Raw genomic sequence first — 22,751 nt, forward strand, 5'->3', positions numbered from 1 at the left:
AGTGTAAATACAAAACATTTCCATCACTGCAGAAAGTTCTACTTCTCAGCCTTGGTGTAGAAAAGGGATCAGCAAACCTTTCCTTTAGGCATCGTGGGCCATATGGTCTCTGTTCCAACCATTCAACTCTGCCATTCCAATGCAAACATAACTAAAAATATATAAGCTTAATAATATATAAAAATATATGTATGCTTAATTTAAAATATATAAGCTTAATGAGCATGGATGTCTTACAATAAAATTTTATTTACAAAAACAGGTGGCAGGTCAGATTTGGCCTACAGGCCATAGTCGGTGGACCTTTACACTAGAAAGTCTTCTGTCTCAGCTCCACTTGTTGGGTTTCTATTTACCTTTGATGCCCAGGCCCAAATGCCAAATCTCTCCATTCCCTCAATTAGAATCTAACACTCTTTCCTCAGTATCCACAGCATTCTGCACTTTCCATTATTGTACAATCACAATCCACCTTATGGTGCTCTTAAACTGTGTTCGTATCTCTCTTTACCCCTAGGCAGTCAATCCTTTGAGGGCTAAGATGATGTTTTGTTGTTCATATGTTTGAGCAAACAGTCAAGCATAAACTCCTACTGTTCTGCTTATGAAAAGCAAACAAAATTCCACAATAATTCTGGGAGGCTCAATTTAAAATACATTGTTACCCTTCTAAAAAGGGTACTACATCAAAATATGGCTCAGTGAGAAAACCAGTTTTCTAAACTCATTTTTTAATTACTAGATTTAAATATTTCCTTATATCTATCTTTAACATTACAAATTTTTCACCAAAACAAACATTTACAAACCTAATTACCCAAATTTAAAATTATTTGCGTAATAGGATAAGCATAGCTACAGAATTCTCTACTTGACTACAATAATTTGACAGTTAAAATGGCGAAGTTTTGAATTAACTAAATGGTTGACTCAGGAACAGCTGGCAGAACTGTTAGGGCAGAAATCTAATTTTATTATAAAAGTTAGAGTCTTGCTTTAAGATTCAAAGACAGAGGATACAAGTTGAGACTCAAGTGTTCTGTTGATTCAGCTGGCAACTAAATTCCTGAAGGAACTGACTCTACTATTTATGGTTATCACTAATTTACAAATTATATCCAATAGCCCAGTAAAATGAATCAATAAAGTAAAACTGAGGGTATTTTAAAACTGACTAGAGCCTGTTCACGTCAACTCCCCCAAGTCTGCAAATCCTCTGCTCTGAGACCGTCTGGACTGCCTCGACCCCAGCTTTCTCTCCTTTGAAAACACTAAGAATAATGTCACTGCATCAGTTTTTACTAGAGCCAATCAACTGTCATGCCTGAAACAGGGATCGTACTCAGATTGCCCTCCGTCCCAATAATCACGAAGTGCACATCTGTAAGAAGGGACACCAGTGGGTGAAAGCTCATGAACTCAAGGAGCACAGTGGACACATCACAGGTACTGACTGGGGCTCCCAAGAGCGACCGTGTGGTCACTTGTGGGGCAGACCACAAAGCCTATGTCTGGAGTCAGCAAGATGGTGTCTGGAAGCCAACCCTGATGATCCTAAGAATTAATCACACAGCTACTTTTGTGAAGTGGTCCCCTCCAGAGAACAAATTTGCTGTGGGAAGTGAAGCACAACTCATTTCTGTTTGTTACTTTGAGTCTGAAAATGACTGGTAGGTGAGCAAGCACATTAAAAAGCTGATTCGCTCCACAGTCCTCAGCTTGGATTGGCATCCCAACAAAGTTTTGCTGGCAGCAGGATCATGTGACTTCAAACACAGTGTGTTTTCTTCCCACATTAAAAAAGTGGATGAAAAGCCAGGCAGCATGACCTGGGACAGCAAGATGCCTTTTGGGCAGCTGATGTCAGAGTTTGGTGGCAGTGGCACTGGTGGCTGGGTCCACGGGGTCAGCTTCTCTGCCTGTGGGAGCCACCTGGCCTGGGCCAGCCACGACAGCACCGTGTCTGTTGCTGATGCCTCAAAAAGTGTGCAGGTCTCAATCTGAAGACGGAGTTCCAGCTGCTCCTGAGTGTGTCATTCATCTCAGAGAACAGTGTCGTGGCTGCTGGCCATGACTGCTGACCAATGCTCTGTAACTACGATGACTATGGCTGCCTGACCTTTGTCTCCAAGTTAGAGATTCCAAAACAGAGCATCCAACGCAACATGTCTGCCATGGAATGCTTCTGCAATATGGACAAGAGGGCCATGACTGAGGGCTGCAACATGGCTTTGGAGATGCTGCACCAGAATAGCATCGCTCAAGTCTCTATTTATGAGGTGGACAAGAAAGATTGTCACAAATATTGCACTACTGGCATCGATGGAGCCATGACAATTTGGGATTTCAAGGCCCTCTGGATAATGTGAAGCTGAGTGAGCCTCCACCATCCAGCATGACAAACTGTGGCTGACCACAGCTGCGCCATGGCACGATGGTGAGGAAGCCAGCCCCAAGGAAACACAAAAACACGTATCACGCCAATACCGTGTGGTTTTGTTTGAATATAAAATTGGTGAAACAGTTGGTATTTTAAAAGCAATGGTTTTTTGTTTTTGTTTTTTTGCAATTTCATTCCATTCTTGACCAAAGCTTCTCTTTAAGCAGTTTATTATGGAAAATTGTCACACTAACTTAAAAGACAGCGTGAGGGAGATATGTAAACTGTCCACTAGAAAATTAAATAAAAGAACTGAATGTGGGGGGAAAAAAAACTGACTAAATCTCAGCATTACTTAAAACCATACCATCAAATTGAGCATTGGTGATAATGACTAATTTGGGATAATATAATGGCTAGATATTCTCCTAGATTTTCACACATGAAGTGAGTTTATGCCAGTCTCTTATTAACAACTTCTCCCAATAGCATTGTCAAGGTAACACTTAGCACTGATAAACAACTAATAATCTTGTACAAGAATTTAAATATGGATAATTCAAATATTACCTCCTAAACCAAAGTCATCTGCTACACAATGTAATAAATAGCCTCTACCTTAAATGCTAAATACTAATATGAAAGTGCAAATAAACAAAAAATGAGAGTAAAATAAACAATTATTTACTTGTTTAATGAAGCTGTAGGTGAAGTCTGGGAGGTCTTTTCATCTTCGCCTTGAGAACTGCTAAATTCAGAATCCTGAAACCGCTTTCCAATCTTTGGCCGCTTTAGATTACTACTTCGAGTACGAGTGGAAACTGATGTTTTTTCATGACCTGAGGAGAAAAACAGCAAAACTGCACTTAGTTGATTATATATTAAAAGGACTACCTATTAAAATACACAGAAATGCAAGAACTACACTGGTTTACACATATTCTCCACATTACACAGGTTCACCCTCCTCTCACACCAGGCTAAGAAAATTATTTAGATTATTATATAATCTAAATTATATAATAACTTTGTCAAGTTATATGAACTGTAGAATTAATTTCTCACATTTCCCTGTTACCTTGGGCTTTGCAAAGTGTTTTTGTATTTCACTTGCATTCTCTCCCAATAATCTTGAAAAACAAACAACGTAGACATTACCATCCCTATTTTATAGCTAAGGAAATAACGAAGAGAGAGGTACAATAGCTTACTCAGTGTTCACACAGCAAAATCAGTGGCAGTGGTGGCACGAGAACCTAGATCTAGATTTTAGAGCTGGTTAAGTATTCACTTACTCAGGGTGACATACCACACACGCATGCACGCATATACACACACACTGCCCTAATGTGAAGTGTCTCAAATACTTACTGATATATCAGTTGAATTTCTTACCTTCAGAAGTGCTTGCAAAGGCATCTTTTAGAGAATCAATCTAAAAAAGAGATAGATTCAAAACCAAAGTTTTAGACTATTTTTTCTCCCTATGGATCTATTTACAGTTTCAAAGAAAAACTTGTAAAATGTTTTTCAAATAGCACTTTTTGTTAAGAACATTTACTTTAAAAATAAAAAGATTATAGTTCAGCTTCAGTTTAAAAGACTGAGAACATATGCAAGTCATTTAATATGTCACAGTGTGTCCACTAGTGTCTCCTAGTTCTGTCCTCAGCCACCTTCTCTGCTCAGTCCACATGCTCTCCCTTCGCTATGCTTACTTCAGTATCTGCTTATTGATGAATTCAAATATGCGACTTAAGCCTCCAAACTCTCTTCCTGATTTCCAAAGCTCTACTTCCAATGAAATATCTCCCAGTGCATGTCCCATCCAATTTCACACTCAATTATTCCCAAAATGAACTTTATCTTTCCCCAACATTATTCCCTATCTTGCTTAATGACAATTCAGTCAGTCATTCTAGCCAGAAAACAGTGAGTCAGTAATGACCTCTTCCTAACCCACATTTAATCAATCACAAAGCCTTTCAATTTTAACTGAAGAATCTCTCAAAACTGCCCTGTCCTTTGTATTACCATTGCTTTAGTTTATGCCTTTACTCTCTTGAACTTCAACTATTCCAACAGCCTCCTCACTCATATCCCTTGCTCTAATCACATCCAGTCTACACCCCTCCATCCTGATGACAAAGTGATACTTTCAAATCACAAACTGTACCATTTTTTTGCTGAAAAAAAAAAACAAGAAAAAACTTTTAATGGCCAACCACTGCTTAGAATACAAATTCTCTACCTATTCAATACCAAATACCTCTTTCATATCAAACATGCCATTTCCTTTACACCTCTGTAACTTTTTCACATGCTATCCTCTGGAATGTCCTAACAAAATTCCCACCCACCCTTTAAAAGTCATCCTCTCCTATGTACCTCCAATTACTTGCTATAATAAGGCAATTATTATGCTATAGTATATTATATATTTCCAACAATGGACCATCTAGTTCTCCCATGTCTAAGAACTGTATCTTTATATGTCCAATGCTTGCCATAGTAACTACTTCGTTCATCCATTACATGCTTACTAAAACTCCACAATATAGTGGGCACACAGCCTTCAATTTATAGAACAAAAGCAAGGGAGCAATTGTGATAAATCATATGACAAAAATCTTGCTTCAAGAAACTTGTAGTTCAACAAGAAAAGGTTAAAATGTAGATTAAGATGAATAAATAAAAGGTGCAAAAAGTATAAGAGAAATATATGTAATGTTTTATGTATAAAAACAGGAAAAAGCACATAACAATACCATCATCGCCTAAAGAATAAATCATGTAGTTGAAATAAACTAAACTATTTGTGGTACTAACAAAAAGAGATATAACATAAATAGTTTAAAACAACAAACATTTTCCTTCAACTATTTAAAACATTAAAGTAATATGAAGAATATGAATTTCTAAAATCTTAAATAGGTTAGATTCTAAAATCTAATTTATGCTGTCAACTGTATGATATAGTACCACTGTAATATATTCTCACTCAAATGACACATCTAAAATTATTTGGCTTAGTATTAAAGTAAATCATTGCTCTCATTACATTTATAAGAAGAGTAGATTTTCTACTTTCCTTGATTTTATAACTGGCCAGTACTAAATGAATCTGTGTATATCTGAGGAATTTGGACTGCAATAGGACAGGAGCTTATTTTCAAGTTTGAATTTCCAAAAGTAGGAAAAAAATTCCCAAAAATCTAACTCCTTATATATATAGTTATTCTTTAAAATATTAACAAATTTTCCACTCAAATAGTCAACTCTCATGCTAATTAAGACAGAAAATAAGCACAAATAATTCCCTAAAGTAGTTGTTTCTAAAATATGCCTATGCATTTACATAGACATATTCAACACTCACCAAAAATAAACTTAGATACACAGGTACAAAAATATGACTGCAATAAATGCCATCCCCCAAAACGCTAGACTGCTAGAGTCCCATCAACGGGCCTGTATTTTAAGCAGTATCAAGTACCACAAAACATCACTTCTAGAAAAGGACCTGGTAAGTCCTGTGGAGTTTGGTAATGGGACCTGTCCTTCTACTTTCAGGATACCTAATATTTGCAAAGTGCATTACATTCTACAAAGACCTAGCATATACAGCCTCGAACTTTACATAACAACTTCATAGTCTTTCACCTACTAATTCCACTTCTGGAAATTTGTATGTTAAGAGAAGTAATTACATATGCACAAGGATTCATATATAAATGTGTTTGCTCCTGGGTCATTTAAAAATGTTAAAAATTTACGGATCCTATGTTAAGGAAACAAATAATGATAGTTACATAAAACAGATAATAGAATAGTGTGCTACTATTTAACAATCATGTTTTAATGATTTAATGCCACAGAAAATGCTTCCAATATTACATTAATGGAGAATAGCAGTTAAGCAATCCAAGAGAATAAAAACAAAAATACAATATATACAGATATATGCTTTATAATATGCAATATTAAATATATATGCAAAAATTTTAACAGTGGCTATATCTGAATAGTGGGATTATAGATTTTTATTTTCTTCTATATTATTTTATGTTTGTCCTAAATTACCTTTAATTAGCTCATAATACTTTTAACATCATTAAAATTATTTTTCAAAGAAAATTAAAGTCTTTAGTAATATTAACAGAAGATGCCAGGAAAACTAACACAGTAGAAATTACATAGCTTTGTTGAATGAACTATGACATTTAAAACTCAAATATAAACTGAATCTATTTTTTAAAAACACAAAAATTATTTACAACAATAAACATACAGACAGTGTACCTACAGTTAGCTGCATCTCACTAGACTGATTGTCTTCAGTTCTTGCTTCATATTCTGGAACATATGCAGGACCATATTCTCCAGACATAGGTCTTTTAGGTTCATTTTGAGAAACTGCTGTGTATAGAGGAATTTTAAAAACTGTAACCCAATCAGTATTTGGTTTTAAGTGTAACATCGTACTAATTTTCCTAACAGCTCTGAGGAGCAGCCTAGACAGAAAGAGTCACAAAAATCTAGGTGTGAGATGTTCTCTTCACCAATACCTTATAATGCAACATTGCCATTATATACAATGTTAAATAGTTGTTTTAAGTACTTAGTAGCTTTGGGGAGAAGTGCATGAGATTAGGGGGTACTCTGGACCCCCTGGTGACTATTCTATGCCATTTCAGTAATCTATGTTTATTTCTTACCCACCAATTCCTACTGGGCTGTTCCAGGTCTTCTTGTTACTAGGGACTCAAAAGTTAATACATCACAAATATTCAAACTTTAGACAAGAGTCTGTTACTAGAACGATCACATTATAATACACCACTACTCTGGACTCTAAGACACAACCATTACTAGCCACTGCTTTTTAAACTGGACTTACAAGCCAGCAAGGACAGGTTACCAAAAATAAATACATAAACTGAACTCAAACTGAAAACACTCTTACCTGGAATTTTAAGTGCTTCTCTTTGTAATGCTCTGGTGACTGGTATTCGCTGGTACCAGTGTCCAACACCTTCAACTTCCCAAAGGAGTTCATGGTCTCCTGGGTACTTCTCAAAGTATTGCTTGCAAGCTGAAAAACACATTCAGAATTTTCTAGAAATCCCAAATATCCACTGTTTTGGAAAACAGAAGATGAAAAGTAAGCTTCCCAACTCACTTCATGGAGCTAGCATAACCTTGATACCAAAACACCACCAACACAACTCAAGTATACAGTAGTTTCATTTATAAATAAATTGAATTCTGAAGAAGAAAAATAAGGACAGAGACTTGTCCAAGTAGATACCAAGTATATGAAACAAGTACCAAGTATTTGAAACCGAGTATTTAAAACCATAGTAATTGAAACAACCTAGTATTGACATAAGGATATATAAACGGACTGGGGATAGGAGGGAGAAGGAGAAGAAAAATACCAAAAAACAAACAAACAAAAAACCCACAAATAAGTAACAAAGAAACTCCACTAGGAAAGAACCACACATACACTACAACTTGCCAAATGACAGAAAAGGCATTATATTTCAGCAAAGAATGGATAAACTATTAAAATAATTGTGCTGAAATAAAAATCCATGTAAAAAAGCAATAAAGTCAGATCCTGACCTCACATCAACATAAATTCTAAACAAATTCTAAGACCTAATGTGAAAAACAAAATGTTTAAAAGAAAACATAGGAAAATACCTCTAGGACATTAGGGTCCAGATGGATTCCTTACAAAAGACACAAAAATCACAGTCCATGATGAAAAATTATGATCTATTAAGATTTAAAACCTAATGTATCAGGACTGTGCAACAGAACTTTCTGTGATGACAGACATGTCCTACTATCAGCACTGTCCAATACAGTAGCCACTAGCCACATGTGGCTACTGAGGAACTGAACTTAAACGTGTATTTAAATTAGTGACTACTGTATTGAACTGCACCATTCTACATGAAAATGATACCAGAAAGACACAGATTAGGAGATATTTAGAGTAAAACAAAGGATTAGTACTCAGAAAATATAAAGAATTTCTGAAATTAAATTCAAAAGACAGTTATCCCAAAGAAAAACTGACAGAGACTATGAACAGGAATTTCACACCTAATGAAATCTGAGTGGTCAATAAACAAAGATAAAGATGATAAACCTCACTAGCTGCCAAGGAAAGGTAAGATATGATTTTTACACCTGTGGGATGACATGCACCAAGAAGAATAAGGGAAATGGAAACACACACTCTGCTGGTGGGACAATAATTTTGCAACGGTAAAGTAGAAGAGAACTTTATGATCCAATTCTACTTCTAGGTAAAAACCCTAATTCCTTATACTGATGCTCCCTGACTTACACTGGGGTTACATTCTGATAAACCCATCATAAATTGAAAATACCACTAAGTCAAAAATGCATTCACTACACCTAACCTACCAAACATCATAGCTTAGCCTCACTTATGTTAAATGTGTTCTGAACACGTACAGTTCAGAACACAGCCTACAGCCTACAGCCTACAGCCTGGCAAAATCATCTAACACAAAGCCTATTTTATGATAAATTGTTGAATATTTCATATACTTTATTGAATACAGTACTCTGTAGAGTATTGGTTGGTTGCCCTTGTGATAACCTGGCTGACTGGGAGTTGTGATTGGCAGCCACTGCCCAGCTTCATAAGACAGTATCATACCACATATCATTAGCACAGGGAAAGATCAAAATTCAAATGACTGTTTCTACTGAATGAGTATCACTTTTGTACCATCATAAAATCAAAAGCCAAACCATCAGAAGTCGAGGGCCATCTGTACATATGCAAAAAACATTTATAATATTCATTACAGGACTAATTTTAAACTAAGATGACCGGATGTAACCTAAGTGTCAAACAGTAGGGAAATACATGAATAAACTGTAATATGTATGTAATAAAAATACTATATAGTATTTAAAACAAATGAATTATGGCTACCTAAATCGATATTGATAACACTTTTTAAAATGCTCAATAAAAATCTGGGCCAGTAAATGAACAAAATGATGCCACATATAAGAAGTTTAAGAAAACACTAAACAAGGCTTGGGCGTGGTGGCTCACGCCTGTAATCCCAGCATTTTGGGAGGCCAAGGTAGGCAGACCACAAGGTTAGGAGTTCAAGACCAGCCTGACCAACATGGTGAAACGCCATCTCTACTAAAAATACAGAAAATTAGCTGCGTGTGGTGGCTACTCAGGAGGCTGAGGCAGGAGAATCACTTGAACCTAGGAGGAGGAGGTACAGCCACAGTGGAAAACAGTTTGGCAGTTCCTCAAAAAGAATTACTGTATGACCCACCAATTTCACCCTCAGGTATACATCAAAAGAAACGAAAGCAGAGACTCAAACAGGTATCTGTACACCAACATTCATTGAAGCATTATTCACAATAGCCAAAAGGTAGAAACAACCTAAATGTCCATCAATAGATGAATGGCCAGACAAAATACGGTATATTCAAACAAAGGAATAGTATCCAGCCATTAAAAGTAATGGAATTTTGATACTGTATATGCTACAACATGATGGACCTCAAAAACATTATGTTTAGTGAAGTAACCCAGACACAGAAAAACAAATATTGTATATAATTCCATTCAGATGAGGTAGCTAGCATGGGCAAATTCATAGGGACAGAAAGCAGAAAAGAGGTTACCTACCAGAAGATGGGGATAGGGGAAAAGGGGAGTTAATTGTTTAATGGGAGAAAGTTGATGTTGCGGATGATTGAAAAGTTTTGGATATAGACAGTGGTGATGGGTACAAAACACTGTGCATAAGAGCCACTGAACTGTTCACCTACAAATAAGGTATTATATATAATTTTTTACAACAAAAAGTGGTTTGAAAAACAAGAAAGCACACTAAATAATATTTTATTATGTTTACAGACATAAATATGAAACAATAAGTAGGAAAATAAACACTAACTTCAGGAGTGCAATTATCTCTGGGGAGGAAAGGAGAAAGGAGAATGGTCTTAGGGAAGAGTTCAAAGAGAACATCAATTGCTTCTTTTATCACAATCAATAAACACTGTATTTAGTTCTCTTAAACTAAAACAAATACAGCAAAATCTTCACATTTGTTCAATCTAGACTTGGTACAGAAATTAGGACACTAGTCTATCATTTTTTTCCCTGTATATTTGAAAATACTTCTCATACGTTCTGGGTTTAGTTTCCAAAACTAAAAGGAAGGAAGAAGCTGGAGAAAACCAAGGCCACAAAACAAAACAAAAAGGCATGGCTAATAAACCAACTGTTGAGATAAAATAGAACACTGATAAATACTTCCAAAAGGAAAGAAAAAAGGAGAAAGAACAAATGGGACAAATAAAGAATAAATAGTAGGATGGGAGATTTAAACATTTAAATATCAAAACTTACTTGCAAAAAATGCACATGGACTAAAGAAAACATTAAGAAAATGAAAAGGACATGAGAAACAATTAACAATACACACATATAACAACTCATATCCAGGATACATTAAGAACTCATAACTCGGCTGGGTGCGGTGGTTCACGCCTATAATCCCAGCACTTTGGGAGGCCGAGGTGGGCGGATCACGGGGTCAGGAGATAGAGACCATCCTGGCTAACACGGTGAAACCCCATCTCTACTAAAAAATACAAAAATTTAGCCGAGCGTGGTGGCAGGCGCCTGTAGTCCCAGCTACCCAGGAGGCTGAGACGGGAGAATGGTATGAACTCGGGAGGCAGAGCTTGCAGTGAGCCAAGATCGCGCCACTACACTCCAGACTGGGCGACAGAGCGAGACTCCATCACAAAAAAAAAAAAAAAAAAAAAACTCATAACTCAGTAAGAAGACAAGCAATTCAATACAACATAAGCAAAAGATGTGAACAAACACCTCACTTGTTCTACACTTTTTTAGGGTAGATGATTATCCAATAATTACATGAAGAGATACTCAAAAATCTTTAGTCTTCAGAAAAATGCAAATTGAAACCACATAATGAGTGAGATATCATTATCCACTTACTACTAGGAATGACTAAAATTAAAGAGATTGACAAAATCTAGTGTTGGTGAGTATGTAGAGCAACCAGAACTTCCATAAACTTACACTAACGGGAATGCAAAATGACATAACTACTTTAGAAAATGTTTGCAACTTCCCAAAGTTAAACACAATCATAAAACCCAGTAATGACACTCTTAGGTATTCGCTCCAAACAAATGAAAACAAATGTCCATCATACAAAGACATTTTCATGCAGCTTTATTCGTAATAGCCAAGAAAGGGAAAAAACCAAATGTCTATCAACAGGCAAATAAATTATGGTATAATGAAAGTGAGCAATACACAGCAAAATAATAAAAAATTAAAAAAGGAATGAAGTACTGAGACATGCAACATCAATGAGCCTCAAAAATAAGATGCCAGATACAGAAGTATAGATACCGCATATTTCCATTTTTCATGAAACTCTAGAAAAATCTAAGTGGTACTGACAGAAAGCGTATCAGTGCTTGCCTGGAGTGAGAGTTTGGAAGGGAAGGAAGCTGGGGGACTGGTGCACAAAGGGAACTTTTGGAAACAAAGTTATTATCTATCTAGATTGTGTCTACAGTAGCAAAGGTTCATATGTTTGTCAGAAGTCATCAAAAATGTACCCTTAAAAATTGGTACATGTTATTGTATATAAATTATAACTTAATAGATATTTGCTTTTTTTTTTTTTTTTTTTTTTTTGAAACAGGATCTGACTCTTTCCCTGAGTCTGGAGTACAGTGGCTCACTGCAGCCTTGAACTCCTGTACTCAAGTGATCCTGCTGCCTCAGTCTCCCAAGTAACTGGGACTACAGGCGCACACCACTAGGTCTGGTTTTTTTTTTTTCTTGAGACAGAGTCTCACTCAGTCACCCAGGTTGGAGTGCAGTGGCACAATCTCGGCTCACCACAAATTCTGCCTCCCAGGCTCAAGCAAAATCTGGTGACTCAGCCTTCTGAGTAGCTGGGATTACAAATATGTGCCACCATGCCCAGCTAATTTTCGCATTTTTAATGGAGATGGAATTTCGCCATGTTGGCCAGGCTGGTCTTGAATTCCTGGCCTCAAGTGATCTGCCAGCCTCGGCCTCCCAAAGTGCTAAGACTTTATGGGAAGACAGAAATTAGCTGATAATCATCTGTAAATCATTTGGTATTCAATTTATTTATCATTAAAATCACAGAAGAGAGTAAGTACTAACGGATTCTGCCTGCAGTGGATGTCTCTGCATCTCTCCTCAAATTCAGTAAAGCACTAATTAGGGGGTAATGCATTTTAGGATTATCCAAGGGCACACAATGCCCATCCCACTCTCATGTATGGATTTAGAGAGAAAATATGATTCAAGATGGGCACCCAATTCAGTACTTGGTTCCTGTTTTCTGGATTGCTTTTGATATTAAAGAAGGTGTGGAAAGTTTGGAATAAAAATATATTCAGTGGAAATAAATGTCTACTGTTAGACTGAAATCAATAGTAAATAATACTTTTAAAGAGTTTCTAGGTTAAACACTATCCAACATTAAATCTTACCTCATTGAGTAGTTGTATACCTTTACACAAATGCAAAACCAAACCCACTAATGGTTTTAAATCACCACCAAGTGATATGTCCATAAAATGGAATACGGCATTGAAAATAAATGGAACTATATGAATTTGTATGGATGAATCTCACAAATATAAAGATGAGTAAAGAAAGCAAACTGCAGAATTCATACAGTACATATTTATAGTTTTTAAATATATAAAGCAACCTGATATACTGTTTGAGAATACACACATATGTATTACAAGTCTAAGAAATGTATGAGAAAAATAAAGCCAAGCTAGGCACAGTACTCATCCCAGGGAAGGGAAATGAGTCTAATTGGGTAGAAGTACACAGAAGGCTTCGACCAGACTGGCAACAAGCCATTTCTCGTGGATAGTACATGCTGACATAGTACATGAGTATTTGATATCTTATTTTTATATCTTTTTATTTTTTTGAGATAAGCTCTCAATTTGTCACCCAGACTGGAGTGCAGTAGTACAATCTCGGCTCACTGCAGCTTCGACCTCCTGGGCTCAAGCAATTCTCCAGCCCCTCAAGTCACCAGGACTGCAGTCCCTCAAGTCACTAGGACTACAGGCACAAGCCACCACACCCAGCTAATTTTTTATAGGGATGGGGTTTTACACCATGTTGTCCAGGCTGGTCTCGAATTCCTAAGCTCAACGATCCACCCACCTCGGGCTCCTAAAGTGCTAGGATTACAGGCATGAGCCACCATGCCCAGCCAATGCCTTACTCTTTAAACTTTTTTTTTTTTAATTGAGGTGAGGTCTCACTATGTTGCCCAGACTGGTCTCAAACTCCTAGACTCAAGCAATCCTCCCACCTCATCTTTTGGAGTAACTGAGATAACAGGCATACACCACCATTCCCAGTTTCTTTATTCCTTTTTGTATGTCTGAAATTTATTTTTGTTAATTTTAAAAGCTACCATAAACAAATAACACCCCCCCGCCTCGACCAAAATGGTCAAAGGATCTGAACAGATTTCTCCAAAGAAGATATACAAATGACCATTAAGCACATGAAAAGATGTTCAACATCAAAGCAAAGCAAAACTATGAGATGTCCCTGCACATCCACTAGGATGCCTGTAATAACATATACAGATAATAACAAATGTTGGTGAGAATGTGGAGGGCTATAATACACAGGTAACAACAAACGCTGATGAGGACGAAGATGTAGAGAAACGGTAACCCTCGTATAACATTGCTTATGGGAACGTAAAATGGAGCAATCACTTTAGAACAGGTTGTGGTACAGCCATACAATGGAATATTATTCAGTCATAAAAAGAAATTAAATAATAATTTATGCTACAACATGAATGAACCTTAAAAACATGCTAAGTGAAAGCAGCCAGACACAAAAAGTCACACGCTGTATGATTCCATTTATATGAAAAATGTCCAGAATGAGTAAATCCACAGAGACAGAAAACAGATTAGTGGTTGCTACAGGATGAAGGGGAAATGGACAGTGACTGCTAATTGGTACAGGGTTTCTTTTTGGGGTGATAAGAATGTTCTAGAACTGCTGGCTATGATTGAACAACTATGAATATACTAAAAACCACTGAATTATACACTTTTCACAGGACAAATATTATGGTATTTTTCTTTTGGTTTGGTTTTTTTTTTTAGATGGAGTCCTGCTCTGTTACCCAGGCTGAAATGCAGTGGCATGATCTTGGCTCACTGCAACCTCTGTCTCCCGGATTCAAGCGATTCTCCTGCATCAGCCTCCCAAGTAGCTGGGATGACAGGCACGCACCCCACGCCCGGCTAATTGTTTATTTTTAGTAAAGACAGAGTTTCATCATGTTGGACAGGCTAGTCTCAAACTCCTGACCTCAGGTGATCCGCCCGCCTCAGCCTCCCAAAGTGTTGAGATTACAAGTGTGAGCCACTGTGTCCAGCAATTTTATGGTATACGAATTACATTTAAAGTTTTTTAAGACTACCAAAACCCCAGAGAACAAATACATAAGGGCATATTTGCAAAATTAAGTTCTAGAGAGCCAAAGGTTCCAAATTTATGTGACACTGATATATGCACATTTACAGTATTCTGGAGAAACAAGTCAGAAGTGACACAAAGACAAGATTATCATTTTTTAACTTAGTCCATTTACCTGTGTACATGAGAGAAGACAGCGGATACCGCAAGCCAAGTGCATCTTCTGTAAAGGAATCAACAAAGTCCTCCAACATGTGAAGCCCAAAATCTTTACCTCTGCATTTCTTTCTCAGAAACATTGTATCAAGAACTGGCAGTTGGTAACTTTGGGTAAGAAAAGAGGCACATATGCTTCCTGCAGTAATAAGAACAGAAACCCAATAATTTTTCACATTAAAAATATACATATACATTTAGTGACATGAGTTAACAGTCTTTCTAAAAATGTTTAATTTTTTTCCCATATCAAAAAATGTTAAATAATAAATGTTATAATATAAAGTGTTTTCCAGCTACTATTAGACATTATAATGTATACATGCAATAATGAAAGGAGCTATGTATTTTATGTTTGCTAGTAGTATCATCAAACATAGGACAAATAGCTCAGTACCATATTCTAAAATACATACTTCATTATATGTATTATATATACCATCACTGTCTATAGACTTAAGCAACTTTAAAACTCATCAACTATTGAAATTTCAAATTTGAAGAGTATTTCAAGCCTATCATTCTAACCTTAGTACCTGGATATCCTTTTTTTTTCTTTGAGGATGTCTCTGATCTGCATTTTATTTCATTTTTTTAAACATTCATATTTTCCCTCTACATTGTTCCTAATGAGTACCAATTCATTTTTATCTACTTGATGATAGTAAAGAAGTGAATTAGTTCTCCAATTTTTTAAGGACTGTAGATAGGGGCAAATTGGAAACATTTGTCTTAGACATGGATATAATTTCCTGTAGATAACAATGCTAAATACATTTTGTATGTTTAAAGTTAAACAGGAGAAATAACTTGTAGTGTCTATATATCTCTCTCCTTATTATACAGCCATGCTGATTTGTCTTTTAAGAACCCTGCTCTATATCTGAGTTTTGACCATTCCAATACATGTATTAACTCCTTTAATATATCAAGGTAGTTTACAAGTTGAGGGAACGTGGTGGTGTGTCATACTTCCTGTTAATATTAGAATTCATAGTTATCAGTCATTATTCTATCATTTTTGCCTCAAATAAAATAATCTATTATTCTCAGATTATTCATATGATTTTGGGTAACTCCAATAATGTAGTTCAAGCAAGAAACAAAATGTCAAATAAACACCTCACAAATTGTCTTACCAATCATATCACTTAATGAGTTGATCAATATAACAACTTTTCTTCAGTTCAACCAAGTGATCTGAATTATTTATGACTGAATTGGATTACTTACATAACCTTCTGGAACAATCTCCGAGACTACCAACTAATTTAAATTTAGAATAGATAATGCATATGGTAATATACTTACATCTTTTTATTTTCTTTTTTCTTTTTTTTTTTTTTTTGAGATGAAATTTCACTCTTGTTGCCCAGGCTGGAGTGCAATGACGCAATTTTGTCTCACTGCAACCTCCACCTCCTGAATTCAAGCAATTCTCCTGCCTCAGCCTCCCAAGCACCTGGGATTACAGGCTCCCGCCACTACACCCAGCTAATTTTTGTATTTTTAGTAGAGACGAGTTTCACCATGGTGACTAGGCTGGTCTTGTACTCCTGACCTCAGGTGATCAGCCCCACCTTGGCCTCCCAAAGTGCTAGTGTGAGCCACTGCACCCAGCCAATATACTTAGATCTTAACTGCTGACAGTTAGGCTATATCTAAGGGTCTAGATTTCTTGTACGAATCTAACAAGTATTATTGTCAGAGGTGTTTGAACCAGCACAACTCCATCTTAAATAAGAGCTGGGTAAAATGAGGCTGAGACCTACTGGGTTGCATTCCCAGACAGTTAAGGCATTCAAAGTCACAGGATGAGACAGGAGGTTGGCACAAGATGCAGGTCATATATACCTTGCTGATAAAACAGGTTGCAGTAAAGAAGCTGGCTAAAATTCACCAAAACCAAGATGGCAATGAGAGTGACCTCTGGTCGTCCTCACTGCTACACTCCCATTAGCACCATGACAGTTTACAAATGCCATGGCAACATCAGGAAGTTACCCAATATGGTCTGAAAAATGGGAGGCATGACTAATCCACCCCTTGTTTAGCATATCAACAAGAAATAATCATAAAAATGGGCAACCAGCAGCCCTTGGGGCTGCTCTGTCTGTAAAGTAGCCATTCTTTTATTCCTTTACTTTCCTAATAAACTTGTTTTCACTTTATGGACTCACCCTGAATTCTTTCTTGTGCAAGACCCAAAAACCCTCTCTTGGACCCCCTTCTGGTAACAGTCTCATCAACAAGCTAACGCAACCATTATGTTTTTAATACCTTGAAATTGAGGGGTTTTCATAGTAACAACAGTAGTCATCATAAAATTAAGAGACATTACTTTATAAGTAGTAGTAAAGTTTGAAGTACAAAGCAAAAATGAATGAGAAGAGAAAGCACTGTCTAGTTCTAGTTCTCAATACAAAGTCTGAGGATCTATGGTTGTTCATTACTCTGCATGCTTCAGGCTCCTTACAAAAGAATACTACTTATATGCAGAAAGTTTCTCATAAATTGATTTTTTTTTCTATTTTCACAGAAACATTCCTTCTAGTAGAGAAAAGGGAAATTCCAGCATCTCAGACTAGTGTTAAAACGGCCAGTTTACAGAACAAGCAATGCGTTCACAAAGTTTAAATTTCTTCTACTATTTACTTGCCACGTACATGTTTCCTTTCAGAAAATTAGAAAATCATGTGGTTCTCTTCCTTCTCCTACACTGTGCATATTAATACTTCTGCTCTCCAGGGTCTGACTCATACAAATGCAATCAAATAAAGAGCAGAAAAACTTTCCATATTATCAGGGACTTTTAAGATCCACCAAAAGCTGTGGATTTATCTAGTAAAGCAAAAACTATACCTGTTGTCTTAGGTAAAGTTTTCATTAAATTTACGAGCTCAGATTACATTTAATATAGCATTGTACATGTTAGATTGCTTATATTCCTCAGAATTCCATATTTAGCCTTCTCTTTTCTATGTGCTCTGAGTATTCACCCCCAAGCCTTCTGCCATTTATCCAAACGCTGATGACTACTAATGCCTATCTTTAACCTCTGTAAAGCATGAGACTTCAAAATCAAGAATGAAAGAGCTTATCTGAATGTAAATAAAACAAAAGCTACTTGATCATCTCAATAGCTGCAGAAAAAGCATTTGACAAAACCCAACCTTTCATGATAAAAATACTCAACTTCCTCAAATACAGGGCATCTACAAAAAAAAAACACAGAGTTAGCATGATAATGGTGAACCACCGGGTATTTCCTCCTAAGATCAGGAAAAAGTCAAGGATATTTACTCTCACCACTTGCATTTCGACATTGTACTAGAGGATCTAGTCAAAATAATTAGGCAAGAAAAAGAAAGAAAAGGCATTCAATATCAGGAAGCTAAATGCAAAACAGTCTTTATTTGCAGGTAACATGATCTTATATATAGAAAATTCTAAGGAATCCACTTTAAAAAAAAAAAAACCATTAAAACTAATAAGTTCAGCAAGGTTGCAGGATACAAGATCAATATATAAAAATAATTTGTATTTCTATACATTAGCAATGAACAATCCAAAAAATGGAATTAAGAAAATAATTCATTCATAATAGCATCAAAAAAAAAATAAATTTAACAAAAGACATGCAAAACTTGTAAAATAGAGATTACAAACACTGTTAAAAGAAATTAGAGAACATCTAAAATAAATGGAAAGATATCTCATGTTCATAGATCTAAAAACTTAATATTGCTAAAATGTCAATATTTCCCAAAACAACCTACAGACTCAAAATCCTAGCGAACTGTTTTGCAAAAATTGTCAAATTCATCCTAAACACATATAAAAATAAGGAGCCCAAATAGCCAAACTAATCTTGACAAAGAACTAGGTGGAGTAGGTTTTGGGGCTGTCTATGCAAAATCTGATTATGAATGGTTTACTGGGCCAGGTGCGGTGGCTCACGCCTGTAATCCCAGCACTCTGGGAGGCGGAGGCGAGTGGATCCCCTGACATCAGGAGTTTGAGACCACCCTGACAAACATGGTGAAACCCCACCTCTACTAAAAATACAAAAATTAGCTAGGTGTGGTGGCAAGTGCCTGTAATCCCAGCTACTTGGGAGGCTGAGGCAGCAGAATTACTTGAACCCAGGAGGCAGAGGTTCCTTGAATCGCATACAAATTTTAACTGCAAATGGATTCTAAACCTAAATATAAGATCTAAAACTATTAAAATTCTTAGAATAAAACACAGGTGCAAGCCTTTGTCACCTTGGGTTAGGCAGAGCCTTCTTAGATATAAAACCAAAAGCACAAGTGACAAAAGAAAAAGGAGATACATTAGACCTCATCAAAATTAAGAACTTCTGGGCTTCCAAGAACACCATCAAGAAAGTAAGACAACTCACAGAATGGGAGAAAACATTTCCAAAGTATATATCTAACAAGGGTCTTGTATCTAACATGTATAAAGGGCTCTTACAACTCAAAAATAAAAAGACAACCCAGACTGAAACTAGATTAGCGGTTTCAAGGGACTGTGGGGGGTAAGGGAAACGGGAAGTGACTGCCAGTTAGTACAGGACTTCTTTCTGAGGTGATGAAAATGTTCAGGAATTAGATAGTGGTGATAGCTGTGTAAATATATGAATATACTAAAAGTTACTGAATTCCACACTCTAAAAAAGTTAATTATATGGTCTATGAATTATAACTGGATGAATCTCAAATTGTGCTGAAAGAACCCAGACCCCACCCCGCCACCCAACTGCCAGAAAAAGTATATACTGTATGTCCTTATTTATATAAAATCCTAGAAAAAGCAAGCTCATCTACACTAACAGGCAGCAAAGTGTTTCCTCGGGAACAAACGGGAGGGAGGAAGAGATTACAAAAGGGCATAGATAAACTTAAGATTACAGATATGTTTATTATCTTGATTGTGGTGATGGTTTCACAGTTATATATATGTATGCCAAAGCACAATTTTAACCTTTACATATGGGCAGGTTTCCGTATGTCAGTTATACCACAATAAAGCTGGGGAAAATGTTTTTTAAAACAACCCAATTAAAAATGGCAAACGATGGCTAGGCACAGTGGCCCACACCTGTGATCTCAACACTTTGGGAGGCCAAGACGGGTGGATCACCTGTGGTCAGGAGTTCAAGACCAGCCTGGCCAACATGGCAAAACCCCGTCTCTACCAAAAATACAATAATTAGCTGGGCGTGGTGGCGTACACCTATAACCCCAGCTACTCAAGAGGCTGAGGCAGGAGAATCACTTGAACCCAGGAGGCACAGGTTGCAGTGAGCTGAGATTGCACCACTGCACTCCAGCCTAGGTGACAGAGCAAGACTAGTCTCAAAGTAAAAAGAAGGCAAATCATTTGAAATATTTCTATTCAAAGAAGATATACAAATGTATGTGAAAAGCTGCTCAACATTCTTAGCCGCTAGGAAAACACAGATCAAAATTACAATGGCACTTCACACCTGCTAGGTAAACTATAATCAACATGACAAACAGCAAGTGCTGGCTAAGATGTGGAGAAACTGCAAACTCACACATTGCTAGTGGGAATGTAACAAGGTCTATGAAAGAATAGTTTGGCAGTTTCTCAAAAGGCGCAACAGAGTTAGTTACCATACGACCCAGCAATTCCACAACTACATACACACTCTAGGAGATGTGAAGACATGTCCAAACAACAACTTGTATACAAATGTTCGTATCAGCATTATTCAAAATAGCAACAAGACAAAAAACAGAAACAACCCCAAACTGTTATTCATCAACTGATGAATAACAAAACTGGTATATCTATACAAGGTAATATTTGGTCATAAAAAGGAATAAAGTGCTGATACACACTACAATATGAATAAAACTTAAAAACATTATGCTAAGCAAGAGATGCCAGACACAAAAATTCACATATTACACGATTCCATTTATGTAAAATAGATTAGTGGTTGTTGAGGGCTGGGGCCTAGAAGTGGGGAGGAAATGGGGAAAGACTGTTAATGAGTAGAGTTTCTTTAGTGGAGGGATGAAAATTATCTAAAATTAGCTGTGGTAACAGTTGTATAATTCTGTGAATATATTTTTAAAAACTGAAATGTATCTTTTTTTTTTGAGGCAGAGTCTCACTCTGTTGCCCAGGCTGGAGTGCACTGGCGCCATCTTGGCTCAATGCAAACTCCATCTCCTGGGTTCAAGCAGTTCTCATGCCTCAGCCTCCCTAGTATCTGTGATTACAGGTGTGCACCACCACGCCCAGCTAATTTTTTGTATTTTTAGTAAAGATGGGGTTTCACCACGTTGGCCAGGCTGGCCTCAAACTCCTGACCTCAAGTGATCCACCCACCTCAGTCTCCCAAGGTGCTGGGATTAGAGGAGTTAGTCACCGCACCCAGCCTGAACTGTATACTTTAAATGGGTGACTTGTATGGTATATGAATATCTCAGTTGTTAAAAATGTAAATAAACAAAATATCAACTTACAAGTGACTCCAATAAATCATTTAAGAGCTAGGGGTTTTTTTTTGGTTTTTTTTTGAGACAGGGTCTCACTCTGTTGCCCAGGCTGGAGTGCAGTGGCGAGATCTCAGCTTGCTGCAACCTCCGCCTCTTGGGTTCAAGTAATTCTGCTGCCTCAGTCTCCCAAGTAGCTGGGATTACACTCACTTGCCACCACACCCGGCTAATTTTTGTATTTTTAGTAGAGGTGGGGTTTCACCATGTTTATCAGGGTGGTCTCAAACTCCTGACCTCAGGGGATCCACCCGCCTCCGCCTCCCAGAGTACTGGGATTACAGGCGTGAGCCACTGTGCCTGGCCTAATAAACCATTTATAATCAGATTTTGCATAGACAGCCCCAAAACCTACTCCACCTAGTTTACCAATTTTTTAGTAAATCTCACCCCCACTCGCCCACTCTAGGAACTAATCTTTGACTCTTCCTTCACAGCCCACGTACAATCCATCAGAAATCCTGCAGCAATATCTTCATAACTAATCTCAAACATGATCACTTCTTACCACCTTTACCCCATCTCCCTTGTCTAAGCTACCATCACCTCTCACAAGGGCTTCTACAATAGCCTGTTAGCTAGCCGAACTCTTAACCCTGCCATCTCTCCAGCACCCAGAACCCCTGCACCCAGTTTCCCACAGAGCAGCCAGAGTTGCCTTTTTAAAAGACAAACCAGGCCGGGCGCGGTGGCTCAAGCCTGTAATCCCAGCACTTTGGGAGGCCGAGATGGGCGGATCATGAGGTCAGGAGATCGAGACCATCCTGGCTAACATGGTGAAACCCCGTCTCTACTAAAAAATACAAAAAACTAACCAGGCGAGGTGGCGGGCGACTGTAGTCCCAGCTACTCCAGAGGCTGAGGCAGGAGAATGGCGTGAACCCGGGAGGCGGAGCTTGCAGTGAGCTGAGATCCGGCCACTGCACTCCAGCCTGGGCGACAGAGCGAGACTCCGTCTCAAAAAAATAAATAAAAAATTTAAAAAAGACAAACCAGATGCTACTCATATACCCAAAACCCTTCA

At 37.2% G+C, this 22,751-nt stretch overlaps 1 protein-coding gene and 1 pseudogene across 8 annotated transcripts in view; one reads left to right on the top strand and one right to left on the bottom strand.

Annotated features, from left to right (window-relative positions):
* Positions 1-22,751, bottom strand: part of FAM169A (family with sequence similarity 169 member A) — an 86,172-nt gene that overhangs the window by 15,581 nt on the left and 47,840 nt on the right. For 4 of the 8 annotated variants that reach the window (NM_001194120.1, XM_078004199.1, XM_002804416.4 and 1 more), the window contains 5 exon segments: positions 3,069-3,219; positions 3,776-3,815; positions 6,687-6,799; positions 7,347-7,475; positions 15,151-15,330. In NM_001194120.1, coding sequence (NP_001181049.1) covers positions 3,069-3,219; positions 3,776-3,815; positions 6,687-6,799; positions 7,347-7,475; positions 15,151-15,330 — 613 coding nt within the window. 8 annotated transcript variants of the gene reach the window in all.
* Positions 832-2,369, top strand: LOC106998811 (actin-related protein 2/3 complex subunit 1A pseudogene; annotated as a pseudogene).

Source organism: Macaca mulatta, chromosome 6, assembly GCF_049350105.2.
Source record: "Macaca mulatta isolate MMU2019108-1 chromosome 6, T2T-MMU8v2.0, whole genome shotgun sequence".
Classification (NCBI taxonomy): domain Eukaryota; kingdom Metazoa; phylum Chordata; class Mammalia; order Primates; family Cercopithecidae; genus Macaca; species Macaca mulatta.